Source organism: Penicillium expansum (genome assembly GCF_000769745.1).
Source record: "Penicillium expansum strain MD-8 chromosome Unknown contig187, whole genome shotgun sequence".
Classification (NCBI taxonomy): Eukaryota; Fungi; Ascomycota; class Eurotiomycetes; order Eurotiales; family Aspergillaceae; genus Penicillium; species Penicillium expansum.
In genome coordinates this window covers 127,891-151,414 of record NW_015971509.1, presented here as the reverse complement: position 1 = coordinate 151,414, position 23,524 = coordinate 127,891, and the positions used below count along the sequence as shown (strand labels likewise).

At 48.3% G+C, this 23,524-nt stretch overlaps 7 protein-coding genes across 7 annotated transcripts; 3 read left to right on the top strand and 4 right to left on the bottom strand.

Moving 5' to 3' along the window:
* Positions 1–835: 835 nt before the first annotated feature.
* Positions 836–1,771, bottom strand: PEX2_056340 (SGNH/GDSL hydrolase family protein; the record flags this gene model as incomplete). Its single annotated transcript, XM_016742908.1, has 4 exons — positions 836–1,039; positions 1,095–1,350; positions 1,403–1,652; positions 1,705–1,771. The coding sequence occupies 4 exons, from the start codon at positions 1,769–1,771 to the stop codon at positions 836–838; spliced, it is 777 nt and encodes a 258-aa protein (XP_016593437.1).
* Positions 1,772–2,538: 767 nt separating this feature from the next.
* Positions 2,539–6,185, bottom strand: PEX2_056330 (tRNA (34-2'-O)-methyltransferase regulator RTT10; the record flags this gene model as incomplete). Its single annotated transcript, XM_016742907.1, has 3 exons — positions 2,539–3,342; positions 3,396–6,113; positions 6,168–6,185. The coding sequence occupies 3 exons, from the start codon at positions 6,183–6,185 to the stop codon at positions 2,539–2,541; spliced, it is 3,540 nt and encodes a 1,179-aa protein (XP_016593436.1).
* A 364-nt stretch (positions 6,186–6,549) lies between these two features.
* Positions 6,550–9,882, top strand: PEX2_056320 (ssDNA endodeoxyribonuclease RAD2; the record flags this gene model as incomplete). The annotated part of the gene is made up of 1 exon (XM_016742906.1): positions 6,550–9,882. One exon carries the CDS (start codon positions 6,550–6,552, stop codon positions 9,880–9,882), a length of 3,333 nt encoding a protein of 1,110 aa, XP_016593435.1.
* Positions 9,883–11,771: 1,889 nt separating this feature from the next.
* Positions 11,772–13,182, top strand: PEX2_056310 (Eisosome component PIL1/LSP1 family protein; the record flags this gene model as incomplete). The annotated part of the gene is made up of 4 exons (XM_016742905.1): positions 11,772–11,889; positions 12,116–12,249; positions 12,318–12,501; positions 12,578–13,182. 4 exons carry the CDS (start codon positions 11,772–11,774, stop codon positions 13,180–13,182), a joined length of 1,041 nt encoding a protein of 346 aa, XP_016593434.1.
* A 1,639-nt stretch (positions 13,183–14,821) lies between these two features.
* On the bottom strand, positions 14,822–16,184 carry PEX2_056300 (bZIP transcription factor; the record flags this gene model as incomplete). Its single annotated transcript, XM_016742904.1, has 2 exons — positions 14,822–15,390; positions 15,923–16,184. 2 exons carry the CDS (start codon positions 16,182–16,184, stop codon positions 14,822–14,824), a joined length of 831 nt encoding a protein of 276 aa, XP_016593433.1.
* A 981-nt stretch (positions 16,185–17,165) lies between these two features.
* On the bottom strand, positions 17,166–18,203 carry PEX2_056290 (NADP oxidoreductase, coenzyme F420-dependent; the record flags this gene model as incomplete). Its single annotated transcript, XM_016742903.1, has 2 exons — positions 17,166–18,045; positions 18,094–18,203. 2 exons carry the CDS (start codon positions 18,201–18,203, stop codon positions 17,166–17,168), a joined length of 990 nt encoding a protein of 329 aa, XP_016593432.1.
* A 3,344-nt stretch (positions 18,204–21,547) lies between these two features.
* On the top strand, positions 21,548–23,135 carry PEX2_056280 (MFS transporter; the record flags this gene model as incomplete). The annotated part of the gene is made up of 2 exons (XM_016742902.1): positions 21,548–22,107; positions 22,163–23,135. The coding sequence occupies 2 exons, from the start codon at positions 21,548–21,550 to the stop codon at positions 23,133–23,135; spliced, it is 1,533 nt and encodes a 510-aa protein (XP_016593431.1).
* Between the last annotated feature and the right edge of the window lie 389 nt (positions 23,136–23,524).

The window sequence follows — 23,524 nt, the reverse complement described above, 5'->3', positions numbered from 1 at the left end:
AAAGATCGGCGACAGAAAAGGACACGGAATTTTCATGAATCTTCAATCCTTGAGACTATGTTGTAGAGTAGGAAGCATTTTCGGATATTGCAGTGCATAGCAGCAATGATCCATCACCAATGAGGACCCACAGAATGATGGATCATGGCTAGAAACGGCCCTTCTTGGCCACCTTATGCGAAACGGATAGCCAAAAAGGCAATATCCCGGAGTCTTCGGGCTAGAAGAAGCCAGATCCGCGTCCAAGGGAACCTGGAATTATCCATTGTACATCGTACATACCCCGCTTCAGTGAAGCTTTCTTCAGGCACAGGTGGCTTAAATATGCATCGCTGTGTTTTGAGCGCATCGATATTTTACAAGCCCGTGACACTTCAGGTATCGATCGGCGTCCATAGTCTCTTACATGCAGGGGTGGTGGAGTGTGACATCCGTGAATAATTCGGTGTATTTAACCATTTTTTACTAATCCAAGAACAAATTTGTTTTAGAATATACGCTGTAAGAATCCCTGCTTATGCATAGAAAAGTCTCTTGCATAAAGGGTGCTTTTTTTGACCACCTTCACATATATCTAAAAAGACATTTAAAAAGACATCACAAGGCCGCAAATGCGGCCGACTATCCTTGTTATTTATGGAGACATAAAACCAGCTATGTGAGGCAAGTAGGCGTGGCAAATTGATTGCAAGCTGAAACAGGAACCGTCGCGCTCAAAAATCTTGACACTCAAAACAAATAGGCCACATGTGCAGCTTATACATAAGCATTTGAGACTTGAACCTTACCAATCTTAGTCCGGTGGATACTCCTTCCCCGGACCATCCGAATCAGTCTACCAAGGACCGAGAGAGTGCATGTGCTCTTTCATATCCGCTGCCTGCAGCTTGTGGTAAGCGTAACCTGGGTGGTAGTCATTCCACCAGACACAGGTAGCACCATCGTCATTGATGCAACTGGCATCGGTGAATCCATATGTTGTAGGGGCATCGAGAACTTTACTCATGAAGGTGAAGGTATCGTAGAGAACGGTTGTAGTCTGCAGCTAGGTTAGTCGTACAAAATCATACATATAATCAGAGACCAGAACGTACGCCATTGTTGTCAGCAATGAATTCGGTGACCATTGTTTCGAGGGCAGCGTTGAAAGCCGCAAGCCACTTAGCGTGGCCGGCCGCAACGGTTGTCCCTTGATTGGCGATCTGGGGAGAACGGCTTACAGGTGGCACATTGAGGAAGATGAACTTCCGTCCACCATTTGCGTAGAGCTTTTCAGCTTGAGCCTTGTACTGGACCATGATCTTTGGAATCAGGACACTGGCGTCGTTGCTTGACCAAGCCCAACCAATGCTGTGAATTTAACAGTCAGTCTAGTCGCTAACGGGGATCCAGGAGGGCATACTCATTGATTCCAATCCAGAATCCAAAGACGGTATTTTTTGAAGTCCACGGCGCAGTATCAGGCTTCTGACTATATATCGTCTCGAAGCTGGCGACTTGTGTTACCATATCTTCCTTGGTATTGGTAGAGACAAGGGAATTGTCAAGGGACGCTCCTCCAACAGCAAGGTTATAGCTGAGAACTGTTGAGGCATTGTTCACAGTAGTTAGGTATCCCACCCAATTGACGCCACCAGTGGTTGTTCCGGTGCCTGTTGTTTTTAATCAGTCAAGCCTGGTTGCTAGGAGCCGAATAAAACCCACCTAGTGCTGGGTTTCCCATCGGGTTGCCAGCAGTTGGCTGCGTGCCATTGACATCGAAACTGGTCATGGTGTAGGAATTGCCACTGCGGTGCTTTTTAGCATCTTTCCCAACAGGCGACGACTAGATGACACAATATATCACTCACAATGTAAAGAAATAGCTGTTGGCAGGGCGAGCTTGCAAGGGAGCAGCAGCAGCCAGCCCAGCACTGGTGATCACACTAATGAGATGCTTCATAATGAGGAAGATATAAAATGCTTAGTAGTCTGTTGGAAGAAAATATTTCCACGTTCATAATTCTTTCCTTATATATATGTACTCATCACTTCAAAGGTTTCTTTCGTCTTACTTATGCTCCAAATAAATAAGCCCAAGAGCCGAGACGAATTAATTAGGAAACGCGAGAGTATGTCATTTAATTAAGTAGTTTTGTCAATCATTTCCTCAAATGGGGCCGTCCCGACTCATCCATATTGGGACAAAATACGGCGAACTCCCCGAAACTGCGGGGTATAGAGTAGTATTGGAATAATCAAGCTATTTCAGAAGAGCTGAGTAGTTCGTTGGAGCTGACGAATACTCCAAGTTACTATATTGTTTAGTCGTATGGTTTTCCTATATTGAATATGGATCCGTCATGCAGCTAGAACGCATGCCCTAATCTGGTTCGGTCTTCCTCTTACCCGAGTAGTTCGCTACTATGTTCCTCTTGTCCGGTTGATTACTATCGTCATCTCTATTTCCCTAGTCTCGCACAATGTAGTCTCGTATGGTATCATCTATGTTCATATTGTTGTATTGACGTCTTATCTACAGCCGACATCGAATCGGTATCACACAGGTAATGCTCGATCCGATTCGGCAGCAAACATCTCCATGCCCACACCGCACACAACCAATCGCGATTGATTGATTTCCGACCCAGGTACTTGGCTCACTGCTGGGACGCTATTCCCAGGCCCATGGACAAGTCCCAATGATGATATGTCAGCCACAGCGCTGTATGTATCTAGTACGAATCCCACGATAATCCCCTGCGTACCAGGTTGTGTAGGGTCCACGGTGATTGACCAGACTTTGACTCGGTGGTCGTTGCCAGAGGATGCCACTGTGATTTTAATAGATTCTGCGTTTGATGTAACATCACGAGAGATTTGTTGGTTGAGGATTTTGACCGTGGTAACTGCCGCAGCGTGTGCATCAGGGATAGAGACCGTAGCTACCTGTGCATTTGTGCCATTGTCTGATGGATGTGTTCGTAGGAGGGACACGGAGAGAGAGTTATCATCGCCTCCAGCCACAATGACAGTGGCTGTATCAGAGATAGGAACCAGTTCCATCCCCTTGATGCTGTTGGAATGAATCTGATATCGATTTTCGCATGTGATGTTTTCTGGTGAGATGGAAGAGCCGTCGAAGGGGTGCTTGGCCTTCAAAATGGATTGTGTGATTGTGTAAAATGGTTCAAGTGTGCTTGTTAGATCCCATAGTGTGAAGTAGCCATCAGTTGCTGCGGTGATAAGGCTCACGGACGAGCTCATGACCAAGAAGTGGGCTTGAGTCAAACAATTAGTCATGTATTTACCACGAGCCAGCAGAGTGAATTGGCCCCCGTTAGATGCCGAAAAGTGGAATATCTGCAAGAAGGTTAGTATTGGCCGACGGGGTTGGAGGAAAGGGCCACCCTTACCTTGAAAACAGAGTTGGAAAGAGCAAGGCACAGGAGGAAACCCTGCTCTCCATCAACTTCCTCCACTTCCAGTAAATCGAAACTAAGTATCCGGAGATCTGAGTTCACGTCGTCCTTCGGGCTAGCAGCCATCAATTTCGTGGCAACCCCGAATATGGGAATAGTGCGGACTCTCCACACGAAAAACTCTTCGTATGCAGCACTGGTGAACAGGTATCTTCCATCCTTGGACCAGGTCACCTGCTGAATCCCAGACCTATGTGTATCTAAGACGCGTAGACACTCAAAGCTACCCCACGGACTAGCAGCTAATGAGGATGTCGGCGTGAAAAGACGAACAGTAGTATCCTCTGCACCAGTTGCAAACAGAGGTCGATCTCCATCGGTAGGGTTGAAAACATCCATCGCTTTGATTTCCCGTCCGTGACCTCCAGCTCGAAGCAAAGTACTAGCACCAGCTCGTACGCGAGTAGTCATGAAAGAGACTCCGTCTTTCCAAGTGAAGACAGCATTGTTATTGATGTCTCCTGGAATGAAGCCCCAGCCTCGGCGAAAGCCGCCTGAAGCAATGGATACGACATCCGTCAGCTTCGACTCATTTCGCAGGACGAAATCTTGGGATCTGAATCCGTACAACATGAAATCACCAGTCGCTTTATCGAAATAGGCACCTTCGATGTTACCACCGGTCATAGATGCTGTACGGTGCACTGTTTGTAACGATATAGCATCTGTTCCGTTCCCACAAAGCTGCAATTCATGGAGACAATAAGTTCCGTCTCGGCCACAGGTCAATACAAAGTCCGATTTTATGGTATCACTCGTGGTAGCGGATGTCACGACGCTAATGTGATTAACGAAATCCCGGCCATGAACACGTCGGTTGATCAATACGGGCTCAGCCTTGGAAGTATTGTATATAGCAAGAGCGCCTAATTTTGATCCTATAATCAAAAATTGGCCATCGAAGATAAAAGACGCACAGCAAACCACAAACGATGATGGTAGGCTGAAGGTAGTTGTTTCGGAATTTGGATGATCGCTGTTCCAGTCGGAGACAGTGACGAGTGTTATCTCTTCTCCGGTAGGATAACAGACAAGGAAGCTTATTGTTTTGGAAAAATTCAGTGTATCCATCCTAGAAGAATGAGTCTGAAGGAAGAATAATCCAAGGAGTCTGTTGCCAACGTCTGTGATGTTAATGACAGATTTCGTAGTGTGATTATAGAGTCGAATGAATCCTCGGCAATTCCCGATCAATGCTAGGCCCATTTGGGGCAAGGTAGTCAGGGCGGCAAAAGAAGCAAGGTCAGGTGTTTCACATATTGTCTCCCAGGTAATGGCAGTCTCCTCTGCTTGGTTGAGATATCCAAGCTGGATCTGACCTTGTGTAGAGGTGCGAAGAAGGCAGTCTTGGGTGACAAATGCAAAGGCTTTCGACCCATCAGCCGCGGGATTCTGCTTCGCCTTTACTTGCAAGCTAGACGATTTCTGGAAAGAAGAAGTAGGACCATTGTCCAAATATTCATCGTCATGCTCTTTGATGGGGAAACTTTTCAGTGCACCATCGGCACCTCCGGTGTAAACCACGGTCTCAGAGCCAACTCTGCAAAGATCCAGAGACCAAATGTGCTTTCCAATATGTGTTTGTATTGAAGAAGTCCGCCTGAGCTGATACTCAGTCGTCCCGTTGGATGATGAGTGCCAGCTTAAGTCCCACAAAACGCATGTGCAATCCTCTCCACGAGAAACCAACCCCATATGAGTTTGGTGATTATTTTCGATGGCCCTGAAATGGATACCCCAAATCCGAGATGTGTGCGCAAATTCTTGGACCACACATGACTCGGATCCAACGCTATCCTCGCCTGCCTCAACAGGACCAAAGCCCGTGCTTCGCAATTCAAACCCGTCTGTGGAGTAGGCAGAAGGATCTTGGGCTGTTTTGTGCTCACAATCTGATATATCCCAAATTCTCACAGTTCTATCGTCACTGCAGCTAGCTAGTATCCTACCAGACTGACCTCCATTCAAGGACGGGATCTGAGGAGAGATGCGGACATCGAATATTGATCCGTCATGGCCCGTGAAGAAATGGTGGATGGAGCCGATTGCATTAGTTTTGTGTGATCCAGTTTTATTTAAGAAACACGACCATACAATGATTTCTCCGAAGACAGTACCAGCGGCAATGAGGACATGGGAGGAAGACAGGGCAATCACATCGGCAGAGTAAAGGATAGACTTTACACTTGTCGCCAGCTGATATATGGATATGGTCGTGTTTCTCCCGGGTAGCTCACTACTGAGCACTTCGAGACTTAGGAGCGCATTGTTCGCGGTGATAAAAAATGCCCCGTAATGGCCACCTGCAGCAGCTGCACACCCACTCATGATCCAATCTGGAGCAGAGAACTCGGCACTAGAGGTCGACAGCATGACTTCATTCTCAGAGGCCAAAAAGAGGTCGACCGCTCGCACCGAGCGACCACCCCAGACTATTATTTGGACATGGCTCGAATCATGATCCTGTGGCCGTTTATTCAAAGTAATGAAACCATGAATATTGTTTCTTTTGAATATCTGGACTTGAGTGGCGACAACACCAGTGGTTTCATCAACCACCCGAAAGAGCGTGCCTTGACTTTGGAAGATGAATCGTCTATCACCCAATACAAACGTCTTCAACGCTGTTATCGGGAGAAAAGCATCAATATGCTGCAATTTGAGTCAGCGGGACAGCCTTTTAACTACAGATATAGCAACACTGACCTCGAGTGATAAAGACATTGCCAGCTTCTACGCACATTAAGCAGAGAAGCAAATTACACGGAATATCTCAATTGCCCCAGATAAAAGTGTACATCCCACCAGACGCTAAAAAAAGCCCACTACTTTTTCGATGATTTCCCCGATGTGCTTACATAACGCTTCCACTAGACCACAAGCGGTAGTTAATATTACGCACGTGATCTCGTGATCGAAGCGCGGGAGCGGAATGACGCTTGGGCTCGGTACTCACGTCACCTACCTGAGAAGTCCTAGTACGCTAATTAGCAACCTCCAAACACCTCTCTGGCTACATGTGGATTCTGCTCTAAAATGCCAGACCTTCCTGATACAGACTCATGATCTGATACCCCTTTGACTAGCCATGGGTGTCACCGGCCTCTGGACGGTCGTGCAGCCCTGCGCTCGCCCCATCAAACTAGAAACGCTCAACAAGAAACGACTAGCAGTCGACGCGTCAATCTGGATCTATCAATTCCTGAAAGCGGTGCGAGACAAAGAAGGCAATGCGCTCCGAAATTCTCACATCGTTGGATTCTTTCGCCGCATATGCAAGTTGCTATATTTTGGGATTCGGCCCGTCTTCGTATTCGATGGCGGGGCCCCGGTCATGAAAAGGCAGACAATCGCTGGCCGAAAGAAGAAACGTGAGGGCCATAGGGAAGATGCCGCGAGGACCGCGGGGAAATTGCTTGCCGTACAAATGCAACGCAGTGCAGAGGAGGAGGACGCTCGTCGTCGCAATAAGAGCCAGAGACAAGAGGAGGAAGAGGTCCCAGATGCTCCAGTATATGCAGAAGAGGCCTTTATGACGGAGACAGAAAAACAACAAAGTCGCAAGTTCAAGAAGAAGGATGCGTACCACCTACCTAACCTAGATGTCTCGCTTCAAGATATGGGAGCACCAAACGATCCACGCATCATGTCCCAAGAAGAACTGGAGGAGTATGCTAGACATTTCCACCAGGGTCAAGATATCAACCTTTACGACTTTTCCAAAATCGACTTCGACAGCATGTTTTTCCTTAGTCTGCCCCCCACTGATCGCTACAACATCTTGAATGCAGCGCGGCTAAGAAGCCGACTTCGAATGGGTTATTCGAAAGAACAGCTAGATACCATGTTTCCCGACCGCATGGCATTCTCGAGGTTTCAAATCGACCGTGTTGCAGAACGTAATGACCTTACGCAACGATTAATGAATATAAACGGCATGAACGGAGAGGAAGCATTCTACAAATCTGGGCAGCGCATCGCAGGAGAACGTGGCAGGGAATACGTGCTTGTCAAGGATAGCGAACATGAAGGTGGCTGGGTCTTAGGTGTTGTGGGAAACAGGGAAGGCCACGAAGAAAAGCCCATCGATCTAGATCGACCTGAGATACTGTCTGATGAGGATGAGGTGTCGGACGAAGATGAGTTTGAGGATGTTCCAATCGAAGGTCTGAACCGACTTCCCAAACTTCCTTTCCTTCAAGAGGGTGTATTCGACCAGTCGCTTCAACTTGAAACGGACGAAAATTTAGACATGAGAAGGGCTATACAAGAATCGCGTCATACTGCACGGCGACAGTCAGTGAATGAACATCGTGTACAAGAGATTGAAGATGACTCGCTTTTTGTTCAAGCCGAGGGAAATATTGGCGCACAGCAGCAGAACGACGACACTGATGAATTCTTTGATGGCGACGACGATGACCTTGAACGAGCTATCGCTCTTTCATTGCAACCAGATACAGCCGATGACGAAGATATGCCCGATATTCCCATTCGTCGACCGGTCATATCAGCTCCATCTTATGAGATGGTGCCAGATATTGAGTCTGAGAGTGATGATGGAATGGACTTTGCTGCTGCCATAGCAAGAACAAAGGTCTCGAAGAAAGCCCCATATGCACCAAATCCATTCGGCGGTCCTCTCCCTTTTGAATCTATCAAACTCACCAAAGTCACGAAAGATAACGATAAAGCTGGCGAGGTTGGTGAAAACGCTGGGGGTTTTGTGAAGGAGCCTACAAAGAAATCAAAACAGGCGGACCCACTTCCTCCATGGTTTGTTGGTGAGCGCTCGGATGCAGGATTCATCGTTGATCCCATTGAAGGTCCTGAGAAGGATGATGAGCAATCTGCAGCACCAGACCATATGTTCCTCTCCAATCGTCGCTCGCCGGACATTATCGATGTTGACGAAGTATCTGCCACCAAGGAAGTCATTGATTTAGAGGAGGAGGCGGAGGAGGAGGAGAAGGAGGAAGAGAAACCCAAACAAGTCTTTCAAGTGGAGGACATTGAAAAGATTTACAATGAGCTTTCTACAAATTCGGATGAGAAGCCTTTGAGCGAACCAGCTCTGGCCCCGATCAATAAAAGTGTTGATGAGCCATCCGCACGCACCGGACATTCTCCTTCGCCAGAATTTGAAGATGTTGTCCCTCAGCTGCCCACCCTAGGTCCCGAAATCACTGTTGTGTCCCATCAAAACGCCCAGGCCCAGCCTCAGCTCTTTGAAGAGATCAACCGAGTGGAAGATTTTGTGCAGGACCAAGCCGACTACAGTGACCCGGAGGATGAAGAGCTGTTCAAGCAGCTTGCCGCTGAGGGCGAGGAGCACGTGCGATTTGCAAATACTCTTAATTCTGCTGCTCCTAACCAGGAAGCCTTTGACTACGAGCAAGAACTAAAGCAACTACGATCTCAGCAAAGAAATGAGCGTCGTGATGCAGACGAAGTGACTACTATTATGATCAATGAGTGTCAACAGCTCTTGACGCTCTTCGGATTGCCCTATATCACCGCGCCTATGGAAGCTGAAGCGCAGTGCGCCAAATTAGTTTCGCTAGGCCTTGTGGACGGGATTGTCACGGATGACAGCGATATCTTCCTCTTCGGGGGTACGCGAGTATACAAAAACATGTTCAATCAAAGTAAATTCGTCGAGTGCTACTTGACGTCTGACCTGGAGAAAGAGTACGCCCTTCATCGGCAGAAGCTTATTAGCTTTGCCCATCTCTTGGGCAGCGATTACACAGAGGGCATTCCCGGGATTGGTCCTGTCACAGCTCTAGAGATACTCACCGAGTTTTCGAACCTCGAAGAGTTCCGCGATTGGTGGTCTGAATTGCAAATGGGTACAAATAATGTACAAGATACTCACCTTGCCTTCCGGAAGAAATTCCGCAAGAAGGCATCCAAGATATTCCTGCCACCTTCATTCCCTGATACCAAAGTTGACGAGGCATACCTGGAACCCGCAGTTGACGACGACCCTTCTCAATTCCAATGGGGTGTTCCTGATTTAAATGGGTTACGGGCCTTCCTTATGACCACAATTGGCTGGAGCCAAGAGCGGACTGATGAAGTCCTGGTACCGGTCATTCGTGACATGAATCGGCGAGACCAGGAAGGCACACAGTCCAATATCACACAATTCATGCAAGGTCCACAAGGAGCAGGTGCATTTGCGCCGCGTGTTCGTACAGGCGGACCCAGCCGCATGGAAAAGGCATTTAGTCGACTACGTCAGGAAGCTCAAACAGGCGGAACCTCGCTGGATCGTGAGCAAGCTATTGCGGATGAAGAGGGTGAAGAGGCCTCTGTTTCACAAAAGAAAGGAAAAAGAGGTGGCTCAACCACCAAGACCAAGGCCGGCACGAATAAGAAACGAAAGACCCGTCGCGCCAACTCTTCCGAACCATGATATGTGGATCAGAGGATTTGGGATTTCGTATCGGCAGCATACTATGTACATAAATAGACACAGATATTCATCCTCGGTATTTACTAAACCTTCAATCCATACACAAAAATATAACCTTGGCGTCGTACTTGAAGACATTATGTAGGTACGTGAGGAGGTGAGAAGCAAGATGACCGGCTTCTTCCGATACACTACCAACTGGTCTACTGAGGATTTCTCAAACAGATGGACAATGAAAGGACAAACTTCTGTCTGAACTAAGAAAGTTGGATACCTTGAACCCCCTTGTTCTGCCATCTTCCATCTTCCGTCTTCTACATGCATCTACTATCTCTTTTGTTTTCCACACAACTGAGCCTTCCCTTCTCCTCTTTACCGCCTATATTTTTATCATGTCATCTTCAATGATAGCTCCAGGTTAGATGCTTGTGGAGATAGGTTACAGCTACAACAACCTACGTGTCCCTACTGACATTCTCGTTCTGCCTGGTCTGCCCAATACTCTGGCACTGTCAAGGCCTGACCCATGTTGGCAGGCCCTTGCTCGTTGTGGTTTCTGTATAGCCCTGAGAGTCTATATCATTGTGTGGAGGGCAAGTGGGCAACCTCGGAAGCCAACGACTTCCTTTCCTTAGTCCTATGGACCTAGCCACTAGTTTTTCAGGCAGCCATTTGGATGGAGGAACCGACCTGCTCATCTACACCGTTCTTGATGTATGTTTGCTTCAAAGGCTTTTTGATCATTTATTAATGTACTAATAGTCGTACTAGCTTCCAAGGTTACCGGGCAGATTGCCCGCTATATGTGGAACCAGAATGTCACATGCCTTCCTATCTATGTACGTATAGGAAAACCGTCGAGATCCAAGGACTGCGTTGCAAGCCCTTCTGAATGAACGCTTGGTCGATCAGTCAATTCATGCTCTCGAGTTCAACACCATGGGCTTGTAGCCGATATCTTTGGCGAACCACAAGTTCTTCATTATCATCAATCTCCCTCTGTCATCATGGTCTTGCCTTGGTTTTCAATCCATTCTTCCACACTTCTTATTATGTGTAAGGTACAAACCATATATTGTAGGCCCTAGTGGGTGGAATCAAAAGCCGAGACCACATGGGCTTCCCCACGAACAGGAGTTCTACGATCTCCGCGATCAGCGATCAGTGGAACTGGGGCGCCAATGGTAATTTTGTATAGTACGTAGCTAGGTACTACTTGCATACAGTCTCAATATCAAAAAGGGGCATAGATATCCAAGCCTCAGAAGGGGAATCCAGGCACTCATGGTTACTGTCAAATGCAGTACATCAAGGTTCTAACATATATAATCCAACGTATATAAAATGCAACCTTTTAGACTCCATGACATCAGGGGGGAACCGATGACGTCGGTGATCGTGAAGACTCTGTAAATACAACTCCATGAGATCGACAGACTATTGGCTTAAATGAGGGAACTAGTAGAGGCTAATCCCCTGCACTTTATCCCCTTTAGTGTCTTAGCGCCTTATTTCCCCCAGTCCATCCAATCCCAACCCCCCGATCAGTCCGATCGGTTTCTCTTTTGACCTTTGGGCAGAAAATAGTCGACGTCACTTCCCGAGAGCTTCCAGGAGAACTTCAACTTTTCGATCAGCTGCTCGGGTGTCATTGAGATATAATCTCCCCTATCCGCTTGCAGTTGAATATTTTTTCTTCTGTCACATCTCACAGGTCAAGTACGTACTCCAAGAAAAAAAAAAGAAAAAAAGCACCCCCTCTTTAAGCTCACGTCACTACTGCGCAAGGCATTAGAAAGTCTTTTTTATCTAATTTCTTTTTTCTACAGGAAAAAGAACCTCGACATCTCTACAATCATCTTCCTATCTCCAATTTCCCTGTCCAAACCATGCATCGCACCTATTCCATGCGCCAGTCGCGCGCCCCGACCGCCTCGCAGGTCGAGAGCCCACCACCACCAATTTCCACAACCAAGTCCGGGAGATGGCTAGGGAAAGGCGGAATCGGTGAGTGCGATTGAAATATTTTGTGCGATCGGCTTTGACGACTGGAAATTTCCTGGGGGTGTTCGTGAGATTGGAGGCTGCCTAATTGGACCGCCATCGACTTTCCCCCCGTCGCGCCTCGTACCTCCGAGAGAGAGACGACGGCAGAATTGGAGACCACCAGTCGTCGGAGAGATCGCTGATGCAGAAATCAAAAAAATCGAAATCACTAACATCTTGCGACCAGGCCATGCTTTCCGCAAGAACGCTGCCGGTGCCTTCGGACCCGATCTCGCCAAGAAGCTGTCGCAGCTCGTCAAAATGGAGAAGAACGCCATGCGCAGCATGGAGCTCGTCGCCCGGGAGCGCATGGAAGTCGCTGTATGTGGATAGCCCTGAAATTTGGTGTTGATCATGGGATAAATTGGAAACTGACTCGGTCGCCATAGCAACAACTCTCCATCTGGGGTGAAGCATGCGATGAGGATGTGTCGGATGTGACGGACAAGCTCGGCGTGCTGATCTACGAGATCGGTGAGCTGGAGGATATGTTCGTTGACCGCTACGACCAGTACCGTGTTACTATTAAGAGCATCCGTAACATCGAGGCTTCCGTACAGCCCAGCCGAGACCGTGAGGCTCCCCTAGCATCGGCATTAGCCGCTCCACTTTCCGACCAGCATTAACTAACTGAATTGATATTCTCCAGGCAAGCAAAAGATCACCGATGAGATCGCCAAGTTGAAGTACAAGGACCCCAACTCGCCCCGCATCGTCGTCCTGGAGCAAGAGCTTGTCCGCGCCGAAGCCGAGTCCCTCGTCGCCGAGGCCCAGCTATCCAACATCACCCGCGAGAAGGTCAAGGCCGCCTTCCAGTACCAGTTCGATGCGCTCCGCGAGCACTCCGAGAAGGTCGCTATCGTCGCCGGCTACGGAAAGCACCTCCTCGACCTGATCGACGACACCCCCGTCACTCCCGGCGAGACCCGCCACGCCTACGACGGCTACGATGCCTCCAAGGCCATCATCCAGGACTGCGAGGATGCCCTCACTAACTGGGTCTCCTCCAAGGCAGTCGTGAAGTCTAGTCTTTCCCAGCGCTCCCGCACCCTCTCCCAGCGCCACCGCTCTAACCTCAACAAGAACCGCGAGGGCGTGGATCTGTCTGGACAGGACCAGCCCTTGGCTGGGGACCGTGACTCCTGGCTCCCTGCTGACCAGCACCCTAACTACGAGGATGGTGATGACGGCGTCAGCACCATTGAGGGCGAGCTGCGAGGACGTGAAGAGGAGCGTGAGCCTATTACCGTATAAGGGATAGATGAGAAAAGTTTCTTATCTCTTTTCCCTCACGAATCTGACGGCTGAAATTGGCGCAGATGAATAGGTATGATCTATCATCTGTCCCTTATGTTTTTTTTTTCATCTCCACGTTCCTTTTTGTCAAAAATCCCTCGTGCTTCCGATCTTCCATATCCTACGTTTCATTTTATTTTTGATTCCGTGCTATCCTCGAAGAAGACGCACATCAATCACGCCATGCAACTTGGGACGTTTTGACGCCTTTTTTTTCATGAACGCCTCTGAATGTCGTGATCCAACGGCTATGAATCGTGCTTCGGGATGTTCCACTTCTCCATGCTTGTTAGATCGAGGCACGTGGGTCTAATTTCCCTTTTCTTTCTCCAAGGAATTGGAGATGTACTCTGCGATCAGGTGGTGGCAATTGCCTGGGGTTTTGTTCGGTTTTTTTTTTTTTATTTTTTCCTTATTTCCATTCCCTGTTTTTACTTAATTGATGTAATACCATCTTACGTTGTCTTTTTTGTTTTTGTGTTTCCCGATTAGGATAGTCCAGGGTAATTAAGGTGTTCAAATGGATTGTCTTGCAGAAAATTTATATTACTAAATGGAGTAAGTGTACATTCAGGCTGATTTTAAAAACGTGCTGTCTGTGTGGTTGCAGTTCGGCATGTTCGCCTGAACAACGCAAGCCCTGTGGGGATTAGACCCTTACCCCGGAAAAGTGAGACAACACATTTCATTCTCCAATGGCATTCGATCTCCATGAGGAAACCACTCTGATATAGCACGCCAGCTAAAGCACGTCACTCACCGCTGCTTTTGCGCCTTTGCAATTACGTATCCAGTAGAACGCTATAGAGTAGGATAGAGTAGTAGGATAGTAGCAAGAGAGGTAAATGGTAAATTTGTATAGCGATAAACCCCAGTTTATATTGCACGCATTCCAGTCCACAGATAGCTAGCAACGACGGAGGAAAAGATGACAGAAAAAGGCGATTCCCATAGCAGAAAATAAAGGAAAAGATATCAAATATAAAAACCAATACCATAAAGCAAAAAAAAACACAAATTCGACTTCCCCGAGTCTGGACCACAACACCACTAACTCATCTCCTTTCCCATAAACCCAGGGAAAGAGAGAAAATGAAACAAGCCTTCGCAGCACACGATCGAACGGACAGAGGGTAGGGAGGATTGAGAGAGTTGTAAGGTAGAGAGCCTGGGCAGATGATATAAAGATAAAGCCCGTTAGGCGGGAGTAGAGAGGGGATAGGGATTTGAAACATCCAACGAAAGTGCCAGATCTGAAGTGCAGAAGCAAAGACCATCCCTAGAAGTCGAAAAAGCCACGGTCGGGAGATCCAGGCAAACGAGAAGAAGAGAAGGGTCGTGACATCGTCATTTGTCTGCGCTCATCTGTCCTCTATTCTGTCGTTGAATATGACTGATAGAGAAGAGAGCCAAGTGCAGACACCATAGCAAAGCAAGGAGATCGGGAAAAAAAGCAGAATGCTGATTCGGTACGGCCGCGTTATAGAGCAGAAGACCGTAGGAGACGTAGGCTGGGGAGATGATACAAAGAAAGAACGCAACGGCAGCCAACAACGCAAACAAACAACAAAAAAGCACATTCTTCCATTTTGGCTCGTCACTCCTCGGTGCCGACGCCCTTCTTTTTGGGCTGAATATGTTTTTGTCTGGTATTGCCGCCAGGACCTTTTAGCTCGAGAGCAGAGCTGTCCTTAGCCGGGGCAGGCAAACGAGAACCAGCGTCGTGTTTCTCAGTGAGGAGGTTCTTCAACCACCGATTTTCCATCTCGAGCTGTGCGACGCGAGCCTCGAGGGAAGCGTTCTTCTCGGTGGTTTCCCGAACGGTACGTTCGAGGACTTGCTCACGCTGCTTCTTCTTCTGACGGAATCGAGCGCTGGCGGCGGTGTTTCGACGACGACGATCTTCCTCTGCGGCACCGCGAACGCCCTCTTCTTGGTCGAGAGCGGCGGCGATGCGATCGCCGGAGATCGTGGTGCTGTACTTGGTGTTTCCCATCTGGCCGTTGGGCGGCGAGATGGATGAAGAAACATCGGATGGAGTGAGGGCTCCCTGTGCGTGACCGAGCTCGTCGGGCGCATATGGGACTGGCGGATAGATTGAGTGTGCTGAGTAGGGCATCATGTGCTCTGGGAGATTGTAGTTGACGGGCTTTTCGCCAGGAGGGCCTATGGATTGAGTAAGCGATCGAAGTCGATATAACCCCGAGGGAGTGAGCCCCATGGATCGGGAAGTGCAAATCATATTCCGAAGGATATAAGCTCAAGAAGGGTATCAAGGGGATGTGCAGTTAAGCGTCAGCAGGCAACCACTGGCGTTTGCCATTTCATTGCGGGATTGCGTGCTCGTGCATTAGGAGCACCGACGGTGATCTCCCACCTTTGGAGATGAGAGATGCATGTCACTGCTCACATCCTGGGCTTTTGCAGCCTCGAGCCCTTTTTTTTTAAAAAAAAAACCAAGCCTTGAATGAAATTGGCACATGGGTAGGGGGAAAGAGGAAAGAGGTTTGAGTGCTCGGATATCCGCGCACATCTTTTTTTTTTTTTAATGAACAGGTGGAAAAAGCACAAAAATAGACAGATCGAACTTCAATTTTCAGATGGAGTTTCAAGCCCCGAACTAAAGCTCAGACGCAAAGGCGTGATGGCGTAACAAATGCAACATTGGGCACAAGTTCTCAAAAAGCTTGATACGTACCATGATAGGGATAGCCTCGGAGATCGAGGGAGCTGCGGTCGTCTTCTATACTCTCATAGGAACTGACTGACAGACCGCCCATACCTTCGGTCTGGTCGTAATCCATACTCACGTTGCCAAATGGGACCAGCCCGGAATCAGCGTCAAATGAGTACTGTCGAGTCTTGGCTGCTGGATCGTGGCGCGACATCAAAAAATTGAAGTTCTCAAGTTTGTCGAAGACGGGACCTGGACCTGGCAAAGGTGGTTGTTCCCCCGGCATGGTTGAAGAGGAGAAGAAATAAGAAAAAGAAGTTCAGCCCCCTTGACCTTTAGGGTTATGTGAGTTGAGAGAGAAGAGGGGCTGATGTTGGTAACCCCAGATCAGGACGGGATTTTCTATGAAGCAAATCAGGATCACCAGTTTAAACCAAATTGCCCAATATAAATCAAGGCGAAAATAAAAAGGTAAAAAAAAAACAAATAAGAGTAAGACAATATAGATGATAGAAAAAGACCGGGAAGTTGAGTTCTCGGCCACGATCACCTCGAAAAAAAGGTCACTTCATCGTCGCATGCCGCGGGAGTTCCACCTGGACGAATTAAAAGGGCAATAAATGGAATTGTTTTAAAAAAAAGGGGGGGCAAAGAGGAAGAGCAGAAAAGAAAAAAGATGCTAGTCGATGATCTGATAGAATGGAGAAATGTCGTGATCGCGAGTTCTGGTTCGTCCGTTGAACGATTCACCGCTTTGTAAATAGCACCTCGGTACTTCGTATATAGTAGATCACTATGTAGGATGTATGGAGACATGGGTATATAAAGATATAAAGGTACAGTTTATAAGTAGATAAACAGCTTCTCCAGATTCAGAGCTCCAGACTCCAGAGATATCAAGCTCTTTAACAAAAAATAATAAAAAAAGGGGGCCTTGTCATCCCCACTTGCCTCGGAGCCAGTACCTGAATCAAGTATTAAGGCACACACCGATGTACTACAAAGTATGAACAAATATGCATCATGTTGGAGAAAAATGGTAAAAAATAGTAATAAATGTACTAAATGTACTGAGGTGCACGTAAGTGTATTCTATATTCTACATGATTTGCTTAATATCATTTCAGCGCATCACGGATGACGCGGACTAGTCGCAGTAATACACCCAGAAGCTTGGCACCGGAAGCAAAATCCCTCCTCCCGCGCAGTCTAGAAACACTCGATCGTCCTTATGACATATATTTTATGCTAACATATTATTCAAGGCTTACTTTTCCCTTTGAGCTATGATCTGAGAGGCGTCCTCAACCGTTATACCTCGCACTCGATGCTCCACTCTTTCCTCACCTAATATGGTATCTTCCGCAATGATCCGATAGATCTCAGCAATCCCTCCATAAACACCGGCCCCGACCCCATTCCAACCGCCCTCCGCATCAAACGCCTCCCCGATCCCGCGCATTTCATCCTCCCACCGGTATGCCTTGGGACTCATAGCAATCACCCCATTTGTCGCGAGTGCCGCAGTGCGTGGGGAATATTCCTCCAACAGCGCTAACAACTCTGGCAACATCTCCTCCTTCTGCGCAGTGGAGAACGACAAAATAGACAGCGCGGTAAGACCTTTTGTCAGCGCAGAGAATGATAATTTGAGCGTGGATGCGGCGCCAATCCGAGTTGAGACAAGCCTTATATTCAGGACGCTGGCTAGTGTCGCAAACCTCGGAGCCAGATCCACCAACCCGGACAGCACTACACTAGGTTTCTTCCAGGTGCCGTCTTGCGTGCTTTGTAACGGCGGCGCCCCAATGATTCCGCCATCGAGGAAGTGGCACCCTCGGCCCTCTTCCGTGGTTGTGGTTGGCTCGTCGAATAGCGCCGCCATCTCCGACACCAGTCGAGCGGGTACCGCGTTCAGCTCGAGGTAGTATAGCTTTGACCTCTTCGGCTTGCTTTCTACATCCTCTATTGCCTCTCGGAGACTGCCGGTCAGTGACTGGGCGTGTGCGTCTGCTATTCGTCGTGCCGTCGCCACTGCGTTCCGCGGAGGTACGATCGAAAGTACGTAGTCCGCTTGGGTTACTAGCGCTTGGTCTGAGGGAAGAATTTCGATGTCTGCGGAATGAATTCGTGCCTGTGTGTGTTCACTGGCGCTCGTTAGTTCTCGGCTGTGCTTTTCGCCTCGGGCGCCCTACCTCCTTCCTTCTGCGACCGTGACAACTCGGTAGTCATGAGACTTTAGGAGTCGGGCCATACCTAGGCCCATGTCTCCGATCGACACGATTCCAATTGTAACGGGTCTCATGATGGGTGAGGTGATTGTCTCCTGAGGTCTTACCTGGAAAGGATGAATAGTAGTCATTTTTAAGTAAATCAGCAAAACACCAAGTACTTGTATCAACTTCTACTGCGGGGGTACATTTGTTCCATTTGTCAGCGAGATCTGACTTCCAACCTGGTTGGTTGTAGGTCTGTATATTTAACATCGTTATCGTCGGGTTATCGCGACTCCCAAATGTGGTATAGAGACCCGTGGACTAGGCCGGGGATTTAAGCTTATCTTCACCTCTTTGTCTGTGTCCCTCTAAAAAGGGGCTTTAAATACTATGTCTATTATTAACCTGAGACAATTATTCATTTCAAGGTTAGTTCTTACTCCGTACATAGAGATCAGACAATATCTTGAGATACCCGTGACTACACACAATATATGCAATCCACTTGCATATATATTTGGAGATTGCCTGTTCTTTCGGCGATACTTGGTACATCCAGGTACCTGTCAACCCGCATACACATGTACCTTTCTAGAATCAGCTGGGGGCGTCACCTGGGCATTCATGGTTGCATCGTTGATTAATCTAGCACCCCACCCGAGACCTGCCTTCCAAGGGTTAGAAATTAGGTAGGTAGTAACATCATTACTACTAACTACATACATAGTAGTTACCTATATTTTCCTAAGGCTCCTAGGCTCCTAGGCAGTCAGGCTCTTATCTGGTATGACTGCCTGAGGGGTAAAATCATACTCCTTTCTCTATCTTGAACAATAGATAAAAGTATAAGAGAATACCTCAGAATACCTTAGAATACCTTAGAATACCGTTTTATATAGAATACTGTATTCTAAAAACTACTGTAGGAAATGAGAAGTTTTGGAAATACGGTAGTTCCACCGCCTTCTCAGACCATGGAACTCCTCCATGGAAACTACTATGTACCACCAAGCCTATTTCGATAAAGTACTAATGATATGGGTCTAGAAGCATCCATCTTGCCCTTCAAACAATCTGAAATTTCCATCTAGCATCGCTTCCCCTTAGTTCACCGACCTTTGATGAACTAGCGCTCCGCAAAAGATGGTGCCTTTTATACCTTCAGCTCGAAAGTCGCTACCGTGACTTAGAGGAGATTCGTAAATCCCTTTGCAACTTGGACGGCGAAGTTCTCACTTATGAGATGGTTGAGAATCTAAGTATCAATTTTCATCACTTGGATATTGATACCGGTGTGATCTCCGATTTAGTGACTCCTTGCTTCCTTCCACGATCATCATTTCCTAGTTGTCGTGATATGAGTGGGGATCTCATGGACTGGATGTTCGACGCGGGACAGGACCGGGCCAGATACGGGGGAAGCTGGAACCCACCTATCCTATCGAGATTCTTTCCAGCGGCCCTACAATTAACACATGATGCTTACGCATGTGGGATGAGTGGCGATTTACACGACCTTATCCTCGATTCGAAGTAAGTTGATCACTATACTATGCCCTACACCGCTCTAGGGCTATCTACTAACAACTAACAACTAATCCATTGCTTACATCAATGCTTATATAGCAATTTCGTGAATAAATAAATGACACCTGGCCAGGTGGACAGGTACGTAGGGGAGGACCATGTCCCCCCTACAATGGTGCCTTCACTCCCTAGTTCCTCCATCTACAACTTACCATGAGGTATTTGTACCACAGCCCACACTTCGGTATCGTTTCTAAGTCGCTATCTTACATCCAGGAGAGAGAAAATGACAATGTCCTCACATTTTCATCAATCCGTGCTGGAATGGCTACAAATATCCGCTCCGCCGTGACAACCTCTTGCTTTCAGTATCCCGTTGGATCTCCGCAGGCTAGCATCAAAGTCTGAAGGAGAAACCTCCTGGGTGAATCATGCCCAGGTTCAAACTTGAGTCGATACCCTGCGAAGCCTTTACCGCTTCTGAACCCCGTCAGGCGACCAAGTGCAAGGGCAAGACATCATTATCCTTGCGCTGTATCGTGCGCAGCGGAATCTAGTAAAGGGTGTCCTGGACAAAGAGCAGCTTGCCCACCAAGATTTCCTCGCCGTCGACGCCACACAAGGCCGAGAAGCCCCTGTTGTGTTTCTTTTGTTGACAAGGCAGAGTGAGAATCCCAAGAGTCTCGGCTTTAATGCTAACACTAACCGGCTAAATCTTGCTAGACTCAAAAGGATTTTGTCATCATTCGCAACCTCCAATTATGGGACAAGGAGATTACGAAGTGGATAACGAACATGCGAAAAGCAAGCTTCCTCGGAAAGCTGATATTCGACGTTGTGACCAAGGGAAGCGTGTTGACCTAGGTCAACAGTAACACTGTCGAGGCAACACTACGAAACCCCCATGAGATCCCCTCAACTTTCCCCTCGGCCTGCTAGGGTTCGCTCTCCGTTGCTTCCATATACCCCAGAGCGACAGCCTGCCTCTACTTCCAGACTGCCGGCACCTTCAACCGCAACAGCAAGGTTCGAACGGCAGGAGGTGCATCCCGCCCCGCCCCCCAGCACCTTTGCCACACCGCAGCCAAATCCAGCGTGGTCAACCACCCGCACCAGCGGATCCCAAGGAGGAGGGAATGCTCCTGTAATGGCGGGATTGCAGGTAAATATACATGCCCAAGATAATCAAGCGGCGATTGCATTACGCGACAGAAGCCAAGCCGAGTTGGAAGCTGCACAGCTTCGGTTGGATAGCTAGCGTCGGGAACGAGAGAGGAGGGATGATCGGGAATGGTCATGGAGTCCGCGTAAGAACGGCTAAGTTGGCCACTTGCAGTTTGTCAGGACTTCCCTTGGCCTCTTTTGTGGCTTCCAGGTTTTTCACGATGAAGTTCTCTAAATAGCTTCATAGCAGTAGGTATATTGTCGTCATTGATTTCTTTTGATCATTTTCTTGCTTCCTCCTTCATATAGACAGACGTAGATCACATCACGTCAATCAGTCTTCAACCTCAAAAAGGCTAACTCCGCTATGCTAACGGTTGCCCCAATCCGGTATGCGACGCCTCGGGCTCCATGACGAAATCGGCTATTTGCGTAGTTTGACCCGGTCCACGGGCAAAGACAGCAAGCAGTAAAGGGTCAAATGGGGCCGAGCAGCCTCCTATTGTACAGCCTGCCGGGCCATCGCCAGCAGAACGGGCCCGAAGATTGCCTTCATCCTATTGGACGGTGTGCCGGTCCTTTACGGGCGATCCGGGCCCTAACTGCAATCCGGGCCGGTGATTGGCTAACTGACAGACGCAATAAGAATGTTCTACAAGTATATAACCATTGAGGTCAGTCCAGCAGCACAACATTAAGAAATCAAGCTCTCAATCTCAATCTATCTTATACCGATCCCAATATGAGCAATAAGAGGTCAAGCGCCTCCGACGAGGACTTCGCTGAGACGAAAGACCTCGAAGCAGCCAAACCCCCAACCCTAACTAGGTCCTCTCTCCCAACCGAGTCCTCTCTCGATGCCGACGCCAATGCCAACATAGACCCGGATATCATCACATGGAATGGACCAGATGATCCAGAGAACCCCAAAAACTGGCCTAAGGGTCTAAAGTGGAAGAACACCTGTGTTATCTCCCTTTTCGTCTTCATCTCGCCAGTCTCGTCATCCATGATTGCCCCCGCCATGCAAGATCTTGGTAAGGCTCTAGGGATGCACTCCAATATTGAGATATACCTGTCCATGGCTATCTTTATCCTCGCCTACTCCATCGGCCCCATCTTCTTTGGACCAAGCTCGGAACTCTACGGCCGTGTGTGTCTGCTTCAAATTAGCAACGTGTGGTACCTAGCCTGGAATTTGGGCTGCGGCTTCGCGAAAACAAAGTCCCAACTCTTTGCCTTCCGCTTTCTTGCGGGAATTGGTGGCAGTGCGCCGCTCGCAATTGGAGGAGGTGCAATTGGGTTAGCAAATGATCGAATCCCCGAGAAATCTTACGTGTACTGACCAGTCTTGCAGCGACATGTGGAGCGCCGAAGAACGTGGCAAAGCCATGGGCATTTACACTCTTGGTCCGCTTCTCGGGCCTGTTGTTGGTCCCATTGCAGGCGGCTTTATTGCCCAGTACTCGACTTGGCGCTGGGTCTTCTGGTCAACCTCTGCCGCTGCCGTCGCGGTCCAGCTTGCAGGATTCATTTGGCTGCGTGAATGTCACCCCGGTACGATCCTACGTAAGCGACGCGATGCTCTTGTCCAGAAGACGGGCAACAGTAATCTGCATACCGACGAGAAGGTAGAGAAGCTTGTCTATAAGCTTTTACATGCCTTCGAGCGGCCGTTGCTTTTGTTTATGACGCAGCCTATTGTCTTCTGCATGGCCATCTACATGGCTTACCTCTTCGGCGTAACATACCTCTTACTTGCGACGTTCCCGAACATCTGGACAGAAGTCTATCACGAGAGTCCCAGCATTAGCGGACTGAACTACCTATCCATTGCCATTGGGTCGTTCGCCGGTCTCTTCTTCAACCTTAAGCTGGTCGACCGAATCTATAGGACCCTCAAAGCGCGGAACAACAACGTTGGCAAGCCCGAGTACCGCATGCCGTCGTTAGCCGTGGGCTCTGTCGTAAGCACCATTGGTCTCTTCTGGTACGGCTGGAGTATCGGGAATACCCACTGGATCATGCCCAACATTGGGGCGCTGATCTTCACAGCAGGAACGATCTCATGTCTGCAGGGTATGCAGACATATATCGTCGACAGCTACGAAACCTACGCGGCTAGTGCCATGGCGGCTTGTGCCATCCTGCGCAGTCTGTGTGGCTTCGGGTTCCCGCTCTTTGCTCCGTATATGTATGCATCTCTCGGCTATGGCTGGGGCACGAGCGTTCTGGCTTTCATTACCATGGCTATTGGATGGTCGGCACCTTTTGCGTTCTATTTCTTTGGGCCTAAGCTCCGTGCCGCTTCTAGATTTGCTGCCGGTTAAGTCAGAGGTGGATTGCGATGTGTGAGGTTTGTGTTGGACGCAGTGGGCTGTCTAGATGTTATTTTGGTTTGAAAGGTTAGAAACCATGAGTAATGTAACCTTTTGCAGGGAAGAGGTCCTGTCCAGTTGTGGACGTAATTAAGGGTATTATGATCAGGGGGGCCGTAGAACAGTTGTGGGTGATGATTTTCAAGTAATACTGAAAGATCTCCGTGCTCGGGTTGAAAAGAATCACAGTTAAAATAGCCGCGTTTGCGGGCAGAACGGCCAAAGGTCAAATCCCTGATTTTTTAGGGTTGATACCTATGCCTGGGGCCCAAGAAAGGGCGCGGATCGCTATATAAATACAACATACAACATAGCTATAAACTCATTGTTATATAAAGTCT